At 40.8% G+C, this 17,247-nt stretch overlaps 1 protein-coding gene across 1 annotated transcript in view; it reads right to left on the bottom strand.

Annotated features, from left to right (window-relative positions):
- The window catches only part of tmeff2a (transmembrane protein with EGF-like and two follistatin-like domains 2a), a gene marked incomplete at its 5' end in the record, with an annotated part of 112,462 nt that overhangs the window by 46,563 nt on the left and 48,652 nt on the right, over nucleotides 1–17,247 (bottom strand). Inside the window, one exon of the mRNA XM_084545054.1 lies at nucleotides 8,746–8,772. Within this exon, the coding sequence (XP_084401180.1) occupies nucleotides 8,746–8,772 (27 nt within the window). The remainder of the gene's footprint in view (nucleotides 1–8,745; nucleotides 8,773–17,247) is intronic.

The raw sequence follows: 17,247 nt of genomic DNA, 5'->3' as shown, positions 1-17,247 counted from the left end.
GGTTTCCCCATCCTCAACTGTTCTAGACCAATAAACTGCATGAACACACACCTTTGCACCGAATTTTCAGCTGATCCCATTTTTATTGAGGTCATGAGAGGGTTCTGTGCTGTCCAGCTGTCCATTAAGACAGGCCACCAGTCAATCGCAGAGCTGACTCCAACCCAGAACTCTCTTGTGTAACAGTGCTAACCACTCTTGTGTACAGTAAACTGACCTGTAACTTAAATGTTAATTATATCAGTGTCAAAAATACAATACAATGTTGTGCTTTAGCTAGACTTTTTTTTTTTAAGTATTTAGTATGGAATCAAAGACTAAGAAAATAAAGACGAAGTTTTTTTTCTTTCATTTTTAACACCCTATAAGTTTGTACAGTAAATATGTTCCAAGGAACAATATAAATATCATTTGCCAGACAGCTTCTTTGATATTAAAACTGGACAACAGTGGGACTCGTAGTAGGAATCCGATGGCCGCATCTTGCCAAGAAACTATTATCTAGTAAAACAAAGTTTAGCATAGCAAGGCTGCTGAAGATTGATATGTAATTTTTGCAAGAAACAATGACTGCATTCCAGGCAAAAACCCCACTACCTATCTTGACATACATACAGTATGAATACATCACTATTGACCTCATGGGTGTCAACAAGGACGTTTGCCTTGTTTTGTAGTCACAGTTAGATGCATAGCTATAAGTACTATACTGTACATCATAATAAAAGTCAACCAGTGTTTTTCCCGTTAAATGATTTTAACATGAAGCTGCAAAAGTTCAGTTTGCATCTGCAGCCGTCACTGAAGCCATTGGCTATTTATCATTATCCAGACATATTAAGATATGTGTTCAGTGAGATTAAAGTCGCAACTACATTTTTTTTTCCTCCTCAAGAATGTTGCCATTTGTTGGCCATAGGCTCAGTCAGTCATTGTGTTACCTCATTTAACAACAGATAGTGACGGAACCAGGATTTATTTAAACTAGTCTTCAAGACTGTGCTTTTTGAGGTTTGTTAAGATGAAAGCTCTGGGAATCAAACCAGTGTGCTGCAGAAAGGCGGTAAAGTATACACCTATCTATAATTTTAACCTTCAGTGCCTTACTTTCTGATTTGCTACATAGGGGACACACCGACCCCTGCGGTGGCACTGGCACTGGACTTTAATCACAGAATGTGGAATGTGTTGTGTACAATATACTGAGCAGCAAATTTTCACTGTAGACTTTTATGTTGGCTATTTTTCTTTCAACATAGCATGTGTGACACCTGACTTTATTGGAAACAAAAGCCACCATGAATGCTAACCAGGGATCAGTCAGCACATAATGTGTGATCAATCGGTCGGAGGATGGTCAGTTAATATTCAGGTCTTCATTACAATAAAATGTTATCACTTCAATGATTACTTGGTAGACTTGAAAATGTTGACACAAGTCAGACTTTACAGTCCAGATTTACAAAACCCCAGCGACAAATGTTAAGGATCTGTGCGGAATTTCATCTTCAGTAAGGTTCTGACTTTCCTACAATGTTGGAAGACTATCTGCCCTTCGGCTTTCACCTGCCTATTAGGGTGGAACATATTGGCTAGATAGGTTCTGTGGGTCTGTGTGTGTGAGATGTGCAGCATAGAATAACTGAATAGCACACACACGAGCATTGCACACGCTCGGTGGGCTGGCGGTGGCGAGCCTTATCACTGGCCATAAAGTGGGAAGATTAGATTACTCACTTCCCTAAACCTCTAACTTGGTTACCATAGCAATAGCAGTGTGACTGGGGCGGGCAGTCGCTCTTCACTGTGGAGGCTGCTGGAGCAGGAATGGACTGAACAATCACCAGGGGAACTGCAGGTCAGCCAGCTACTTTACCTCCACAAATCACCATTCCATTCTATACTATTATTCTATTCTATTCTATTCTATTCTACTGGCATTGGTCGTGTGCTTCAACATGATAGACTGGACAAAATAGTAGAACGTGATTAACCCCATTACTGGTCTGTGCTGCTGCTACTTTAAGAATCCTTGCATACATTTCAATTGGGTATGTTTCTCCACAATATTTGGAAAGAATAACAGTATGGCATGCTAGCTCACATAAACAATTTTGTGCATTGTTGCATATCGACTAAGGGAGATCAATTGATATTGAATTCATAATTGCACTATAGAGGAGCCTTGGCCTTAATTCAAATTAATGAAGTGCTTGCAGATCTATAGTGTTGGGGGTCTGATCATTAGATTAATTACCCCAATCAGGCTATTGCATTTCAATTAAACCAAGTGCACTGTGTTTATCCTTTCATTAGTCACCACTCAGAAAAACTCAGAGTGGAGACAGGGCGTGGCGCATGTCCATACGCATAGACACATATAAATCTAATTTTGCTATCTACCTATAGATTCATGGCACATAATTAATTAATATTCTTGATAGCGGTGAAGGACGAGTGTTTAAAGAGTCTCAGCCTAAACAAAGCTCGGGGAATAATTAGAGACACACAAAGGAAATCACATTGGAGGAAAGACTGAGAGAGACGCTCAGAAGAATGCCCCATAAATACTGGTAATTAGACTGTAGACAGTGCTGATGCTCCCCTCCTGCTGCTCAGGATTCATAATGGAGTCATTTTTTACCATTCAAACGGAGAAATGGCTCTGATAAGTTACGGGACACTGTTTTGACCTTGACAAAGCACTTCATTTAGATAAGAGTTACCCTCCAAACGGCAGTTAAATTAGGTCACTTCAATGCCGGTAGCTCATGGAGCATGACAGAGTTTAAGTCTTTGACTTTAGCACTAGAGGCAGAGTTCCATTGAACTCTCCTAACCAGTGTTCCAGCTGGTTGTGTTGGGACTAACATAGCTCTACTAGAAGATGCTTTAAAATGCAGATATTTAATATTGAATTGAAAAAGCCACAGAGAAAGCACATTTGGTACTTTAAGTACATTGGGTCTTTTAAAAAGAGAGTCAATTATTAAAGTTATGTGTTGGCAAACTCATCTTTCTACAGTCTGGATTCTCTCTATGAAGATGTTTTAGATGTATGTAGGGACTGACTAAATGGACTGTCTTTGAGCCATGGATTATGGAAGGAATCCAAAAAACAAGCTGAAACAAGGGCAACTGAGCTTATGGGATTCCTTGACGTTTCATCACACATTCACGTAGCTTCTACATTTGTAAAAGACTGCTGGGGAGTAGGGCTTTAAATAGTAACATTGATGGGTGTTTTCTCACCTGACATTCACATGACTAGGGTCTGTTAATGATATTTACCTGGATGACTGAGATGCTTCACAGACACATTACAGAGGGAAATGGATGATCAGTCTTTTGACCCACCAGTCTCAAGGAATGTATATTTTTATTTTATTCATGTTATTATTTTTAAACTACCTAATTTGGTCACAGCTTTTCTTCCAGCACCACATTTGTTGGGTTGTAGGATCAAATTTGTTGCATTATTCACACTCACTATAAGCTGAATCTGAATCTGCCTGAGTGATTACCTAAATTGTACCTTGGCCCTCTACAGTAAATTTAATTTCGCTATAAGAAAGCCCAAGTTCAAATTAATGCATACGAGTAAACAACTTGCGTCAAACTCTCATTTAAACCTGTACACAGAAGTTGTACTGTTTTGTGTTAGAGAAACAACATGTCATAAACATAATGTTACCACTATGCTGGCAATGTTAGTATGGTTACTGTCATTACAGTTCAATTTAAGTATATTTCGTATTTAATTTGTTATTGACCGTCACAAATTTTCACTGGCACTCTCTAGCATCGTGACACCTGTAGTTGTTGTTGCTATCGTAACCTTTCTAAAAAGAGAACCATCTCCCTATTCTCTTACTGGATGCACCCTCCTGACAGTGAGAATGACAGTCTTCCTGCTCCTTATGCCGAAGAATATTTTAGAATAGATCCTCCACTAACAATCATCCCACAGAAGTCTGTGGTCATGAGGCAGCAATAGCCTCTCTGTCTTCCTTCCCAGTGGAAGCTGTCCATGGTTCTGACGTGTATTTTATGACTAGCTGCTGCCTGCACAAGACTTCATGCAATCCATCCAAAATTTGCTGAGATATTTGAGTCCGGAAGGAAATGGTGAGCTGACAGATGTGGAATTTTTATTTTATTTTTTATTTTACTGCAACTCATTTTTATTTTTTTTTATATCGATGTGATATCGCAGACTAAAAAAATCCCTCTCTCGGCTTTTATCTCTCCCAGACTTTGGCTTTCTAACAAATGACTACTATTGCTTCAAAGAGCTTCTAGCATGGCCAAATGCTCCGTCTCCTTTAAAAAATACACATGGACAGGAATTGTTGAGACGTGTGGAAATCTTCTGGCTTTTGGCCGTCCTTTGTCCTTCCACGATCATGTGAGCGCAATTCAATTTCTCCACTGCACAATTTGATTTGGACAAACGTCTGACTCGGACTAAAGGGGCCATGTGACTAGACTCATGTCCAAAGGGCTTCTCCCTGCACAGTTGACTTGTGTTCTCACTTATCAGATAAAAAAAAAAAAAAAATAAAAATAAAACTGAAAACACACAAGAGAACATGCTCTCTCAAGCATGAATGCACCCAATGCATTTGCTGCTAGCCTGCACTCGGTGCGCACACACACACACACACACACACACACACACACACACACACACACACACATTCACACATGTACAGCCAAGGAAACTTCCAGGTTGAGGTTTTATGTGTGTAGATTTATCAGTGGCCATTAAAATATATTTGATTTCCACCAGGAAGGTTCTCCTCTGCTGCCTTCCTCAATAGAAGTCCAACCTGCCTTTTACAACCACTTGCTTTAACCTTCTCCCCTGCTCATAAAACACCGGCAGCTTCTTCCACCTCTGCCAGATCCCGTCCTCTTTCCCTTCCCTCTCTTCTCTACTGTATCTCTCCATCTATTTTGACCTCTGCTATGATTCTATCTTTATAGGATGTGTTTGTGTTTCTCCTCCTCTTTGTCCTTGCCCTCGTCTTTTTAACTCCCCACCCTCTACTGCACAAATACCCTCTTTGCCCCTGAGCTATTTTTTTTTCTTAATTGTCTCTTTTCCTCTTGAATGATCGATTTGTCAGATTTATCTGACACTTCGAGAATAAGGACAAGTCTCATGCTTCTACTTTAAACCCAGCTGTCTCAGAAGGAAAGCGAAGAGCTTTCATGTGCATATTTAAAGGATAAAGGGGCGTACTCACAAGAAAAGATGAACAGTTGTAATGATGGTGATAAAACCTACTGCAGCACAAATTAGGACGCTACCAAGTCATCTCAACTTTGGGGCAACGCAATCGAAGAAACAACCAACGACAGGAACTAATATAGTATATTGACATACGACTCAAACACTTGGAGTTCCCCAAATGTTTACTGCAGGGAAACTCTTCCACGGCTTTGGTTCCTACATCCAAATTCACCACGCTGACTGCAGGCTTGGAGCACAGGTGAATGCAGATGGAGCAGCAGCATCACTGACAATATTCGCATCTCACATATAGAGTGGTGATAGCAACAAGACCTAGCTCCGTCTACACGCTATACGCACTCTGAAACATTTGTGATGGGAAGAGTCTGATGTGTGTATGGGTTTTTAAATTATTTCATGCTGCTAATTGGAGTGGTGCTGCAAATGCAGTTTTGTTGTGTTATTATATGCAATGATAATAAACTATCTGTCTATTTAAAGAGGGTTACCTAAGCAACCAAAGCCCGGGACGTACACTAGCACACAGCTGTCACCTGCAAAGTGATGGGTCATGAGCTCCGTATGAGGATGAGGGTAAAGTGTCTATTTTAATTTGCACAGTGACTCTAAATGTTTCACCTTTTCTATCCTTCATGCACCACTGTCCATTTCTGCTTCCTCTGACTTTTTCTCCTTGATGATACATGCCTTTTATAATCATTTTATGTAAAGCATGTTCTGTAGTGTGGTTTTACATGAACAGGAAATACACGGGAAATATCTCTCTTCCTCAGATTTCTGCTTATAGAGAGTAAACATACTAATGTATGTAATCTGGTTTGGCTTTTTTTTTCTTTTAATGCAACATGCATTTTTGGAATAATGGATTCTTGTCGTTTACTAATTCTGTACTGAAACATTAACTTCATGAGCTGCTTGCAAACTCTCCCGGTAGCTGGCTGACTCAATACACAGGAGGAATGCTGTGAAATAGATTCTGTCAATATGCACTTCATGAATGAGGGAAAAGAAGTCGGCCTCACCAGTTCATTACCCATGTAGAACGTATGGAAATACAGAAAAAAATCATTGCTTTGCTCGCGTTTTATATGCGGTATATGATGTGCTTAACTTGAACACTACCCTGTCCGACTGCGAATCAGATTTGATTTGCAAAAGAAAATGATTTTTAAAAAAAACAGACGTTAACATCAGTCAACTATTTCACGACGTTAGGCTCGACATGTTGTTAAATCAAAAGTCTGTAATTTCTGAATCGGATGAGAACAGTATTTCTCTTTGGTGTGATGTCGGTGCATAAAATGCTCTCTTACTTGACCTTGTGAGCCACAGAGAGCATTAATGGAAGACAGCAACCTGGGGATGCTCTACAGTTGCAGAGAATTTATGCTGCTATTCTGCAGTAAAATGCTGAAAAACAGCCCCAGGAAGAGTGATCCTTGTCTATAATACAACAAAGCAGAGGGTTAGACCCAGCACACATGGAATTACAAACAAAGCATGATGATGCTCATGTTTTTAGAATCCGTGTGTGAACACACAACGCTAGTTTGCGCCCTCTTATTAATGCACATGTTCAGTAGACAAAATTGTGCACTTCTTTTCGCTCCCATTTCTGCACGCTTCTTTCCGCTGTCTGCCCTCCTTCTCTCCCTCCATCTCTGTATCACTCGCCTTGTTTCCTCTGTTATGTTATCTACTTTGTGACTCTCCTCAGGCGATTTCTTTGTCCAACCCCCCCACCCTGTCTTTCGCTCCGTCTTTCTCTCTCTTTCTCTCTCGCTCCGTGGCTGACCTAGCATCAGTTTCATTTCCGTTCGTTCATCCGTCGGTCTGCCATCTTTTTTTTTTTTTTTTTGGCGGGACTAATCTCTCCTTCAATCTCTCTTGCTCATATATGCTTGGTGAAGCCCCATGAATGTGAGTTAATGAAGGAACTGCATGGGTAAACACACGAGAGGATTGGGCTAGTGTAAATATATGCATGCGTACAAACATGCGCTGACAGATGAGCTTGACTACTGTCTGTGTACTATCCACGCTGATGTTAGTACTGAGGCTTGTTAGTCAATTAGGCAACAAATTAGAGGCTTAGCTGAGAGACACATTATTAATCCACTGGAGGTTTTACATGATTAGTTACTCACACAAAAGTTATTCATAAAAAGTCACTCACAGCCATAAGCTCCTCCATCTCAATACAATCAACCCTCACACACGCATCACTCCCTCCCAGCTCCCGTCTTCTTTTAGCCCAACAGTTTATCAATTGCAGTCTTGTCCACACAGCCAGCGTTGCCCCTCCCTTCATTTAGCAGCATGAGAAGGAGATTCTGTGACTCTTGTTCGATCCTAAATGACAAAGTTGAAGAGAACAAGGTCCCACTGACACGCGGCGCTGTCTTTGAAACAAACTAGAATCTTTTCAGATGTGGTGCACGTGTTGTTCATGGGAATTTTCAGTTTCTTTTTAGTCAAACGAATCCTTTTAAACTTTGAATTCTGAAGAGACTGTGTTAATATGGGTTAGGGTTATTTTAGTGAAAAGCATCACTATAAATTGTGTAACACAATGCTTGTATAATTTCTAAAGCATATCTTTATGTGTTTCAACAATTTCTTGCTTTCTGGGTCCTATGTTTTAAGACAACATTTAAATTATTTAGCCTTGGAAATAATTTGAGGCTGAAAAGCCTTTATTTTGTTTTTGTGATGTTGCTGCCTCAGTGTTAATTCACAACAGCAGCTGTGAGCAAAGATCACTTGGCCTTGCGATGCAATAAAAGATGCTGGATTTTCTTCTCTGTTCTGCATTGCCATGCAAAGCTAACTGAGCTTGAGGAACAAAAAGTGATCATGATATTAAAGCTCCTTTACTGTTTGACAGCTACCATTTATGAAAATCATAAAGACCAACACTGTCTGTTTCTTGTATGTGTAAAGGCGAGGCACTCAGCACGACTGTAATCAGACAGTTAATACAAACATTATATGTCATTATTAAAATGTTGCTATGGTGACCACCTTCCTATTTACACATATTCACGGGAGTGCTGAGCCTCAACTGAAGCAGCAAACCAAAACAATGAGCTGAAAGATGCTAAAACACAGATGCTAAAACACAGTGTAAAACTAGAGGCAGCTGCATACACTAGTGACTCCTTTTGCAAAATGAAAGTAGTAGAACTAATCCGTGTAAATTATTCAGTGTAGCATATGATGATCTTTTTTATGATTCCATGATATCAAGAACCAAAAAGTTCACTGAAGTAAAACATGTTCCTTTGCTCAGCAACCGCATATTTCCGCAATGCTTTCTTAGTCAACTGAACTCACGTGGGTTTAGAGTTCACCGCGTCGGTTTATTACAGCAAAACACTTCCAGTGGTGGAAGACAGCGAGTGCAGACAGACATATTAAAAAGCCATGCATATGTGTGGAGTTGGTACAGCGGAGGTGCAGGAGGAAGAGGTGAGTAATCTTACCATCGTCTCCTGATCCTGAGCCGGCATCTGCAAAGAAGAACAAACACAATTATTAACCAGGGGATCGCACAGCCACAGACATTGGCGAGTCTGCATATATAAGTGCGTGTCAGGGCCTATTTAAATATCTGCTTCGTACAGTGTGCGTGCACAAGGGAGACACACACTTCGTAAGCTCGTGGGCATGTTTGAGATGAGATTTTGCTAAAGATGGTGCGGAAAGTGACACTGAGAGTCAGATTTATAAGGAAAAAAATGCAGGATATAAAAAAAAAAAAAAAGGAGAGGAGGGTGATAGCGAGAGGGAGGACGCACTGAGGCTTTGAGCATCATGCATCTTCACCATTCAGCAGCAGAATATTGACGATAACACCTCCAACTGTGGGTTTTTCAGTGGTCGGATTATAAGAAGGCACAATACTTTCAGTTGCAAATGTATTTGCGTGTCTGCAAATCTTTCTCCATGGCCTTCCCACTGAATCTGTGCAAAGCCCCCTCAAACACACCGGGTTCACTGAACTGTTCTACAATACAGCTGTGGAACAGATATTCATGAGCACTTCTCCATGTAACTTGAGCTGCGGCGTAAAGTGATCCGCTAAAATGAACAGAGCCAGAGACCATGCGTGTGCAGGCCCTCAGAGGACTATATGGGGGATAATTGCCCAGCTCCATATGAATACCCATGTGAGAAGCAGTAGAGCAGTGAGGCCATCATAGCCCCGGAACACAGAGTCTGACCGGCGAGCTGATGCAGATACTTTCAAGACATAAGGTTTGGATCGATAAAATCCATTTTTCATGGTATAAAAACATGCCTGCACCATGTGGATTCTTTGAGGGCAGAGCAGCAGATGGTCAGATGTGCCAGGGGGAAAAGGAACCAGTTACGATTCAATTAAAATATTGGAAAATACACAATGGATTTATTGAGTTTGACTTGATATTGTAATATACAATTACTGTGATTTGGTTTGAATTGGTGTGGGGGTAGGTAGTGGCAGAATCTACCTATCTACCTTCCCCCCATAACCTGAGAAGACTGATGTACATCAATGGGGTCTGCATTGCAGGTGATCCCACCCACCCGTCACACAACTTCCTCAGTCTGCTCCCATCAGGGAGGAGACTGAGCCCCCTCTCCCCGTTCTGCTCCCTGCACACACTAACTCAGGACTCTGACCTGCACCGTAGGCCTTTGAGGAAAGAAATTTCAATCCTGTGAATCTGTTGAACATGTCAGATTTGACAATAAAGCTGACTTTGACTTGACTCTGAACAGCAATAAATACACTGCATGCATTTTCCTCATAGTTGTTCGATTTGTATACAATAAAACAAGTCCAAAGCATGATAACTACAAGAGTCAGGAGATGGTGTCTGGGTCTTGGGACTACTGTAGCATCATCAACTCAAAGCAGTTTTACAGTGTAGCTAACTAGACTGAAGAATGGGAATTGTGGTTAGTCATTTGTTCCTGTGAGGACAGACAATATTTACAGTGAGGGGATAAAGATTTTCCCATAAATATTTTAAAGTGACTATCTGAAACAAAGGACTGGTTTTAGGGGGAAAGCCATCGTAAGAACATTTTTTGGAGGAACCGCAACCTTATGAATGGAAGATAAATATCGTTACGATAGAAACCCTTGTTGTAGGGACCTATTGTGCAAGGTCATCCCTCGTCTGGGTTCCAGGTCAGATTAATTGAAAACTTATAGATGTACACTACACACAGTGTAGTGGTACATGGATGCATTTATTAAACAAAATGTAAAATTAAAAATACAGACTCTGCATGTGTTTCATCAGGGAGGAAATATAGTGGGGTCCAAAAGTCTGACAACCCATCAAAGATCTGTCATATTTCCATGTGAATTTGGAAATAATTAGAAGGTTGGAATACTGAGAAACACTGAATTTAAAAAAAGACGTTACAGCATGTATAATGAAGAAGAAATGCCAGCAATTAAATTCAAGCAAATTATTGACAATGGCCATGTTAACTAGTTATAAAAAAGGTCGAATTTCCAACAGTGGAAACCACCGAAGCCGTGTCCAGATGCCACTCAGGTGGATTTGACTGACACGCAGCCACTGATTATCTGTTATATAATGATGCGGTTCAAGTTTCCAGCAGGACATAGCAGAACATAGCCCAAGTTTCAGATATCAGATTGTGTTTCCAAGCAAAGAGCTGGCTTCTCTTTACTTGGATTAGCTTTATCAGAAATACCAAAAGCCACCACACTATCAGAAGATCAACACATAAAGCTTTGTTTGCTAAGAGATAAACAAGAAACTTCATCGCAGACTCATAATTTGCTAAATAAAGACCACAAGCCTCATAACAGTAAAGGTCCTGTCAGAGGAAAGGCTGCCTGGTAGAGTCTCAGAGGACCAATCACTGCATGTAACAGCAGGATAATGAACCCAAAAACATCTCAAACCTGTGAAGAGTCAGGGTAAATGTTGACTGTCAGGGACTTTCCTCCACACATCAGAAGCTCTAAAGAATTGCCAGATAATGCTGGAACAACAGGGGTCATCAAGTCTGAAGAAACTCACGGAATCCAAGCAGTTCAAGTGCAACTGTCATTAAAGTAAAGGGCATGGGTGGAGACAAATAAAATATTCTGAAATTCATGTGTATTATTCTGAGATCTGACAATCAGATGTGGTCTTTAGAATGAAAAACCATGCCTAATTTGAAACACAAGCACGACAGGAGCAGTGTCTTCACTAGCAGTCTGAGGTGTTTGAACACCAGTGTATATACAGTACAAAACCTTTGTTAGATGTCAAGGGCATACCGAATTCAGTAACACCGAATGTTATTTGTTTACAAGAAAACTCCACAGGACTCCTTTAATGTTGGAAAACCTCAGGGAACGCCCTCTGCAAAAACTCCCCACCTAAGCCTTTCTCCCTTTTAAATCTGCACAATGTCAGTGACCCTGGATCATGTGGGACACCGAATGTGCAGTGTTTCATGAAACGTCTTAGCTTGAAGGATCAGGCTTGAAGTCAGAGAGGGTTCATGGGAGATCAATAAAAACCTTTAGTATCTGTGCAAGATGCCAAATGTTTGAGGAGAGAAAGACTGGCATTAGGAAATTGCCCAAAATGGCAAGGGAGATAGGCACAAGCCTGCATTTTTCTTTCTTCCCTGCCAAATGAAGGGTCAGAAAGAAGGGATACCACGCAATTTTATTTTGTGAGAGGTACTGGAGGGTGAATAAGAGAGCAGAGAGTAGAAAAGACTACATCAATAGATGACTGCTTTTTTTTAAGTTTAAAAGCAATTGATTAGAAGAGGATAGAAGTAGGAAGAAAAGAAGAACCTTTGAGAGTGACTGTTATTAACCTTACTGAGCTGCTGAGTCTACACTAGATTATACTCGAACTGTACACACACTATCACATACCCCTACCTACATGACACTGTTCCACCTTCTGCTGTGAATAACGTCTGGAAGCTAGGGGGAAGCAGGAAATATGATAGCTGCGTGGTAGGCAGTTTTGTGTGTAACCAACTGTGCGCGGATCCTGGTTCAAATGATACATCTTCACTGTGAACACTTGTGATTGATTTTCCTGCGATAAACACAGCCTGTGATGCAGATCAGTAGGCTGGCAGTACCGCTCCATTCTTTGGAGAGCTTCAAATCACTCAAATGTATTACAGCACATCCGCAAAGACAACTCGTGTTGACTGTTTTTTTTTTTTTTTTTATCATCTTTGAACAAGCAATCTCTAGATCCTGTTTGAAAAAATAAAAACAAACTGTCTGGTCACGAATATGGAATACCCTACATTTATCACACCTTCAAATGCATAAAATCTAAATCAGAACCTCCCTAGAGAGTAAAAAAAAAAAAAAGAACCTGTCTTATTTAAACCTCTGACATATTGGCTCTGGTGTTCTCATTGCTATTGAAGTGTGTGGTGTCATCATACTATGACCCTAAGAGCTCTCAAAGGCCTTCAATAAAAAAAGGAAATTGTGGATGGCTATGAATCTGCCTCAGGGACCAGGCAACTTGCAGTCATTGATTCAATTATGAGTTCTGCATCATATCAAAGAGTACTTGAAGATAATTTGAGGCCATCTGTCCAAAAGCTGAAGTTGAACTGGAAATGAACCTTTCAACAAGATAATGATCGTAAGCGCACTAGCTAATCCTCCAAGGAATGGCTCTAAAAGAAGAAATGGAGGGTTATGGAGTGGTCGAGTCAAAGCCCAAGATTTGAATTGAAATGCTGTGGTAGGATACGGAACGGGCTGCAAGAAACCCCTCAGACGTCTTGCAACTGAAGGAACATTGCATGGAAGAGCGGACAACAATTTCAGTAAGCCGATGTCAGAGACTGATAGAGGATGAAAGAAAATTCCCACAACAACTTTTTTCTGTTGAAATGGGCGATTCTAGTGTTTGAGGCAAAGGGTGCACATCTTTTTTTCTATAGAACCCCCCCCCCCCCCCATTCAAGAAGACCAAATGTTGGTAGATCTAGAGCAAGTTACCAAGTTGTTGCACATTTGAAATTAGGCTGCGGCAAAGCTGAACTTGAGGGAAACATTTTCAACTCAGCGGGAAATGCAGGGTTTTTAATCTCGTGACCACAGGGCTTGGCGAATGCCAGGACTCAGAGTGAGCTTTTACTACGGTACTGGCCAAACAGCTTTCTAAATGGAACAGTAGCGTGGAGAGTGAGGGTGAGGAGGCTGACTGACAGATGGGCACGGAGGCTGTCAAGTGTCCATTGACAAGCTTACAGTTTTCTTAACAGCTAATATGTTTTAGTGTCTAACACTAAACACACCGTACCCACAATGACCATTCATTTAGTTACATTTCCTCAGTACTCAGTTCTCTGTAGTAAATATTCATCATGGATTAAGTTAGACATATTACAGGAAGTTATATATTCACCGTCCAATTGACAGAGCTCAGACGAGAAAAAAAAAAAAAGATATCCCAACTTTGATATAAAAAGAAATGTTCACTCAGCCCACTGTCACTCATAGCAAGGAAATGAGGGAGGAAATAGATTTTCATCTTACTCGGTCTAATTCTAGTAAAGAGCAGGAATTAAAAAGAATATTGGTTTTGAAACGTAATGTAAGAAATGTGGACATTATTCAGAGATATTGCAGAATCATCTCATATTAACATTCCAGAGAGAGATTGATCTGATCCGGCCTAAAATTACTTTGCTGCTCTGTAACTCTGACCTCCATGGAGGACAACAAGCTGAAAGATATCCAGTGATCAATAATGAATGTGATTATCTTTACTCAATGTAATTACTTTTAATGCTGAGAGACTTTTTAAATAATTAGAAATGACACGTTCTTTGTTTTTTTTAGCACGGGCTATGGGTGCTGTTTTGATGACTGCTCCTGGGCTATGTGTCACATCCTAGTGACTGCATTCTTACTGATTCTAATGATCTACTGTGAAACCCAGAGAGAGCTTCTTCAATCACCGGCGTTATAACATATGGCTCCTGTCATCTGTCAGTGCTCAGGCAATGCAGTCACACAAAACGGTGATTAAACATGCCATCAACATTTTAACAGTCTCTCAGTTAAACCCCCCTCTCACCTTCCCATTTAATGACTTCCTGAAAGTTATGTGGTTCACTCTATGAAGCGAGTTGGAAAATGCCATGTTAGCGCTTGCCTTAGCTTAACTCTCTCCTTTGGGGAAAATAGACTGCTGGGTTTGTTTCGCTTCGCTAAGCTAATGCTTAACCGCTCCTCACTGAGCTGGGCTAGCACCCGATGTGATAGGGAAGTGGTACCATCTTGTGCTAATCAGCTTTCACTGGCTTTGTACTGCTGAGAGCTCTTCCTTTTATCGACTTCTAAATTGGAACTACCAGATAAGGTAGGTGGCTAGATGAAGATAATAAAGACGGGAGAGAACTAAAATATTCAATAATAGGTAAACACACCTCAGTTTGTAAGATGTCAGAATACTAAATCTGTTTGATATAACGTTGTGAATAATGTCCACATTTTTCTATGCCGGCGCTAAATAAAGATATTCCTTTGGGACAAAAAAATAAAAGACAATGGTCTCAAATGATGTTCTACTATATGCTTCAGTGTCATCTCTTAGTGTGAATCTGGCACCTCAGCAGGCCTCCTGTTTACTGTTTGGAATGACAGCAGACTCTAACGTCTGGCCTCTTGGCCTCGGCAGCATCTAAGAGGTTTAATGAGAGCATCAGAAACTGTGAGGTGGCTGAGGAATGATCCCGGGCGTCTGTCGCGCACAATACACACAAGAAGAGATGGATCAGCCACAAGTACCTCCGGATTATAATTTATTAGGGAACGAGGATAGCTAACAGACTTGCACTCCTCGTAAACCCATTTTGAATCCAGTTCAAAACATTTTTAAAATCGTTGGCAACCTCTAAGTAGCTGCATGGAAACCCAGATATTTATTCAAATTCAGAAACAGAACATTACAACAATACTGCTCCGATCAGCTTGACCTCCCCGGGCTCGCCAGTATCACTTCCAGGACCGGCAGATGGCTGCTTTCAGTCATAAAGCTCTGTTATAAACGCTCTGCTGACTACGTGGCATTTAGCGGCTATAGATCCCGATGTTTCGCTTTGAACTTGCTGGAGGCCAAAACCAGAGCTGAGACATACAGAAGAACCAAATTAATGCTCGTGTTCCTCTGTGTCTGCTGAATATTTACGAACATGACACCAGTGTAAACTCTGATGAAGATCTTGTGACATGATTAAAAGTTACAAAAACCATTAAATGGGTGAGGCGCTGAGGTTATTTTCTCCAAAACAACATTACTCTGTAAATGCTATGTCTAGGTTTTCTTTCACCATTTTCCCTCAGAGTTGTCTGTTTCACAATATCTCACACCTCAGCGAGGGAAACAAGTATTGGCACAGGCAAGCTGACATATATCCATTACACTGTGTACTGTTGCTGCTAATGGGATTTCGGAAGCTGGAAATAGAGAAGAGGGCAGGGAGAGACAGAGAGAGAAGCAGAAAAGGAGCGAGAAATAGGGATTGGTTGCGGTCACTATAGTAAAATAGCTGCGCAGCCTGGATTCTTTACTATTAGTTGCTCATATCGCTGGTGTTCATGGCATTTTAACATGCTCGCACCGCTGCACTCGTTCTAACTTAGCTTAGTGGAGAGTATCGGCTAAATGACTAAGTGCTGAAGAGAGTAGAGAGGAAACACTTCAGAAGTAGCTGCCTACCGTACTTTTCCGCATGAAAGGCTTGTGTGCAACATTTTGTTATATAAGAAAGCTCCCACACAGCCAGGGGCGTCTTAGTGGAACTAAGTTACCAAGGACACTGGCACAAAAGCTTAAAGTGAAACCTTGTTTGAACAATAAATTTGAAATTTAACATTGCTATTACAGGTGCGAGTGGATAGTTGACTACTGCAGAAGGGCAGACAAAGATGCGTCTACCAACACAGTAATGGTGCCGATATTGACTGAGAAGTTCACTTCCAAGCTACCAGGTGGGGAGGGAAAGCAGCAAAACTGCAATATTAATGGGAAATAAAACAGGCTGAAATAAACTGGAATTATGCTTTAACCCTTTCCATCCCTGAGTGTTACACATTCTTATTGTTTTACTTTGACAGTTTCTCCTGTTTCTTTGAAAAGTTCCTTCTGCCTGCGTTCTTGCCCGGATGTCATTTTCCTCATGATTCCTTGCCTGTGTTCCCTTGCTGTTTCTTGTGTTTTCCGGTCCTCTGTGTTTTGACTTCTTTTTGTTTTTTGATTTTCTGGATTGCTTTTGTTGGACTACTTTAAATTGGATTAAAACTTGTTGAACTCTGCGTGGACTAACCTGACTTGACTGCAGTGCTTTTTGTTCATCACAGTAAACCACATTAAAATGAACTTTCATTCTGACTTGCCTCCATGTTCGTGTCCTGTGACTGGGTCCTTCTCCCATTTCCTGCTAAAACGTGACATGATCAGGCTGCATCCGTTATTAAAATTGAACCCAGTGCTAATTTTTTAAGATTGCTGAGTGAAAAGGTTTAATAACACCAGTTTTAGACTATTTCAGTGAGTATTTCAATCCAGGTTTGCCATGACCTGCACGACCGAGAACCTTCACAGACATGAGTATTGCAATATTCCAAAGTGTCTCTCAAGTGTAGAGCCCAAGGTTGTTCATTTTGGCCGCATAGTTGTGGGAATGTTTCTCAATATTGCAAAAATAAAATGCTGAAGGGGTTAACAGGGAATGGGGCTCAATAATTCTGCATATTATACATGTAATACCTAACTATACCGTATGACTGTACAACAGTGGCTCATACACAACAACCACTGCACAAGTTCATTTATTCTGAGAGCTAGTCTAGGTTTGCATCCCCTTTGCCCACGGCTGAGCTGCCTTGAGCAAGAACTCAACCCCCGAACTGCTTCGAGTGTACACACTGCTATGTGAATGAATGGATGGGTTACATGCAGAAA

This window comes from Chelon labrosus (assembly GCF_963514085.1).
Source record: "Chelon labrosus genome assembly, chromosome: 5".
Taxonomy (NCBI): Eukaryota; Metazoa; Chordata; class Actinopteri; order Mugiliformes; family Mugilidae; genus Chelon; species Chelon labrosus.
The sequence above is the reverse complement of the archived record's forward strand: the minus strand, read 5'-3'. Positions and strand labels throughout refer to the sequence as shown.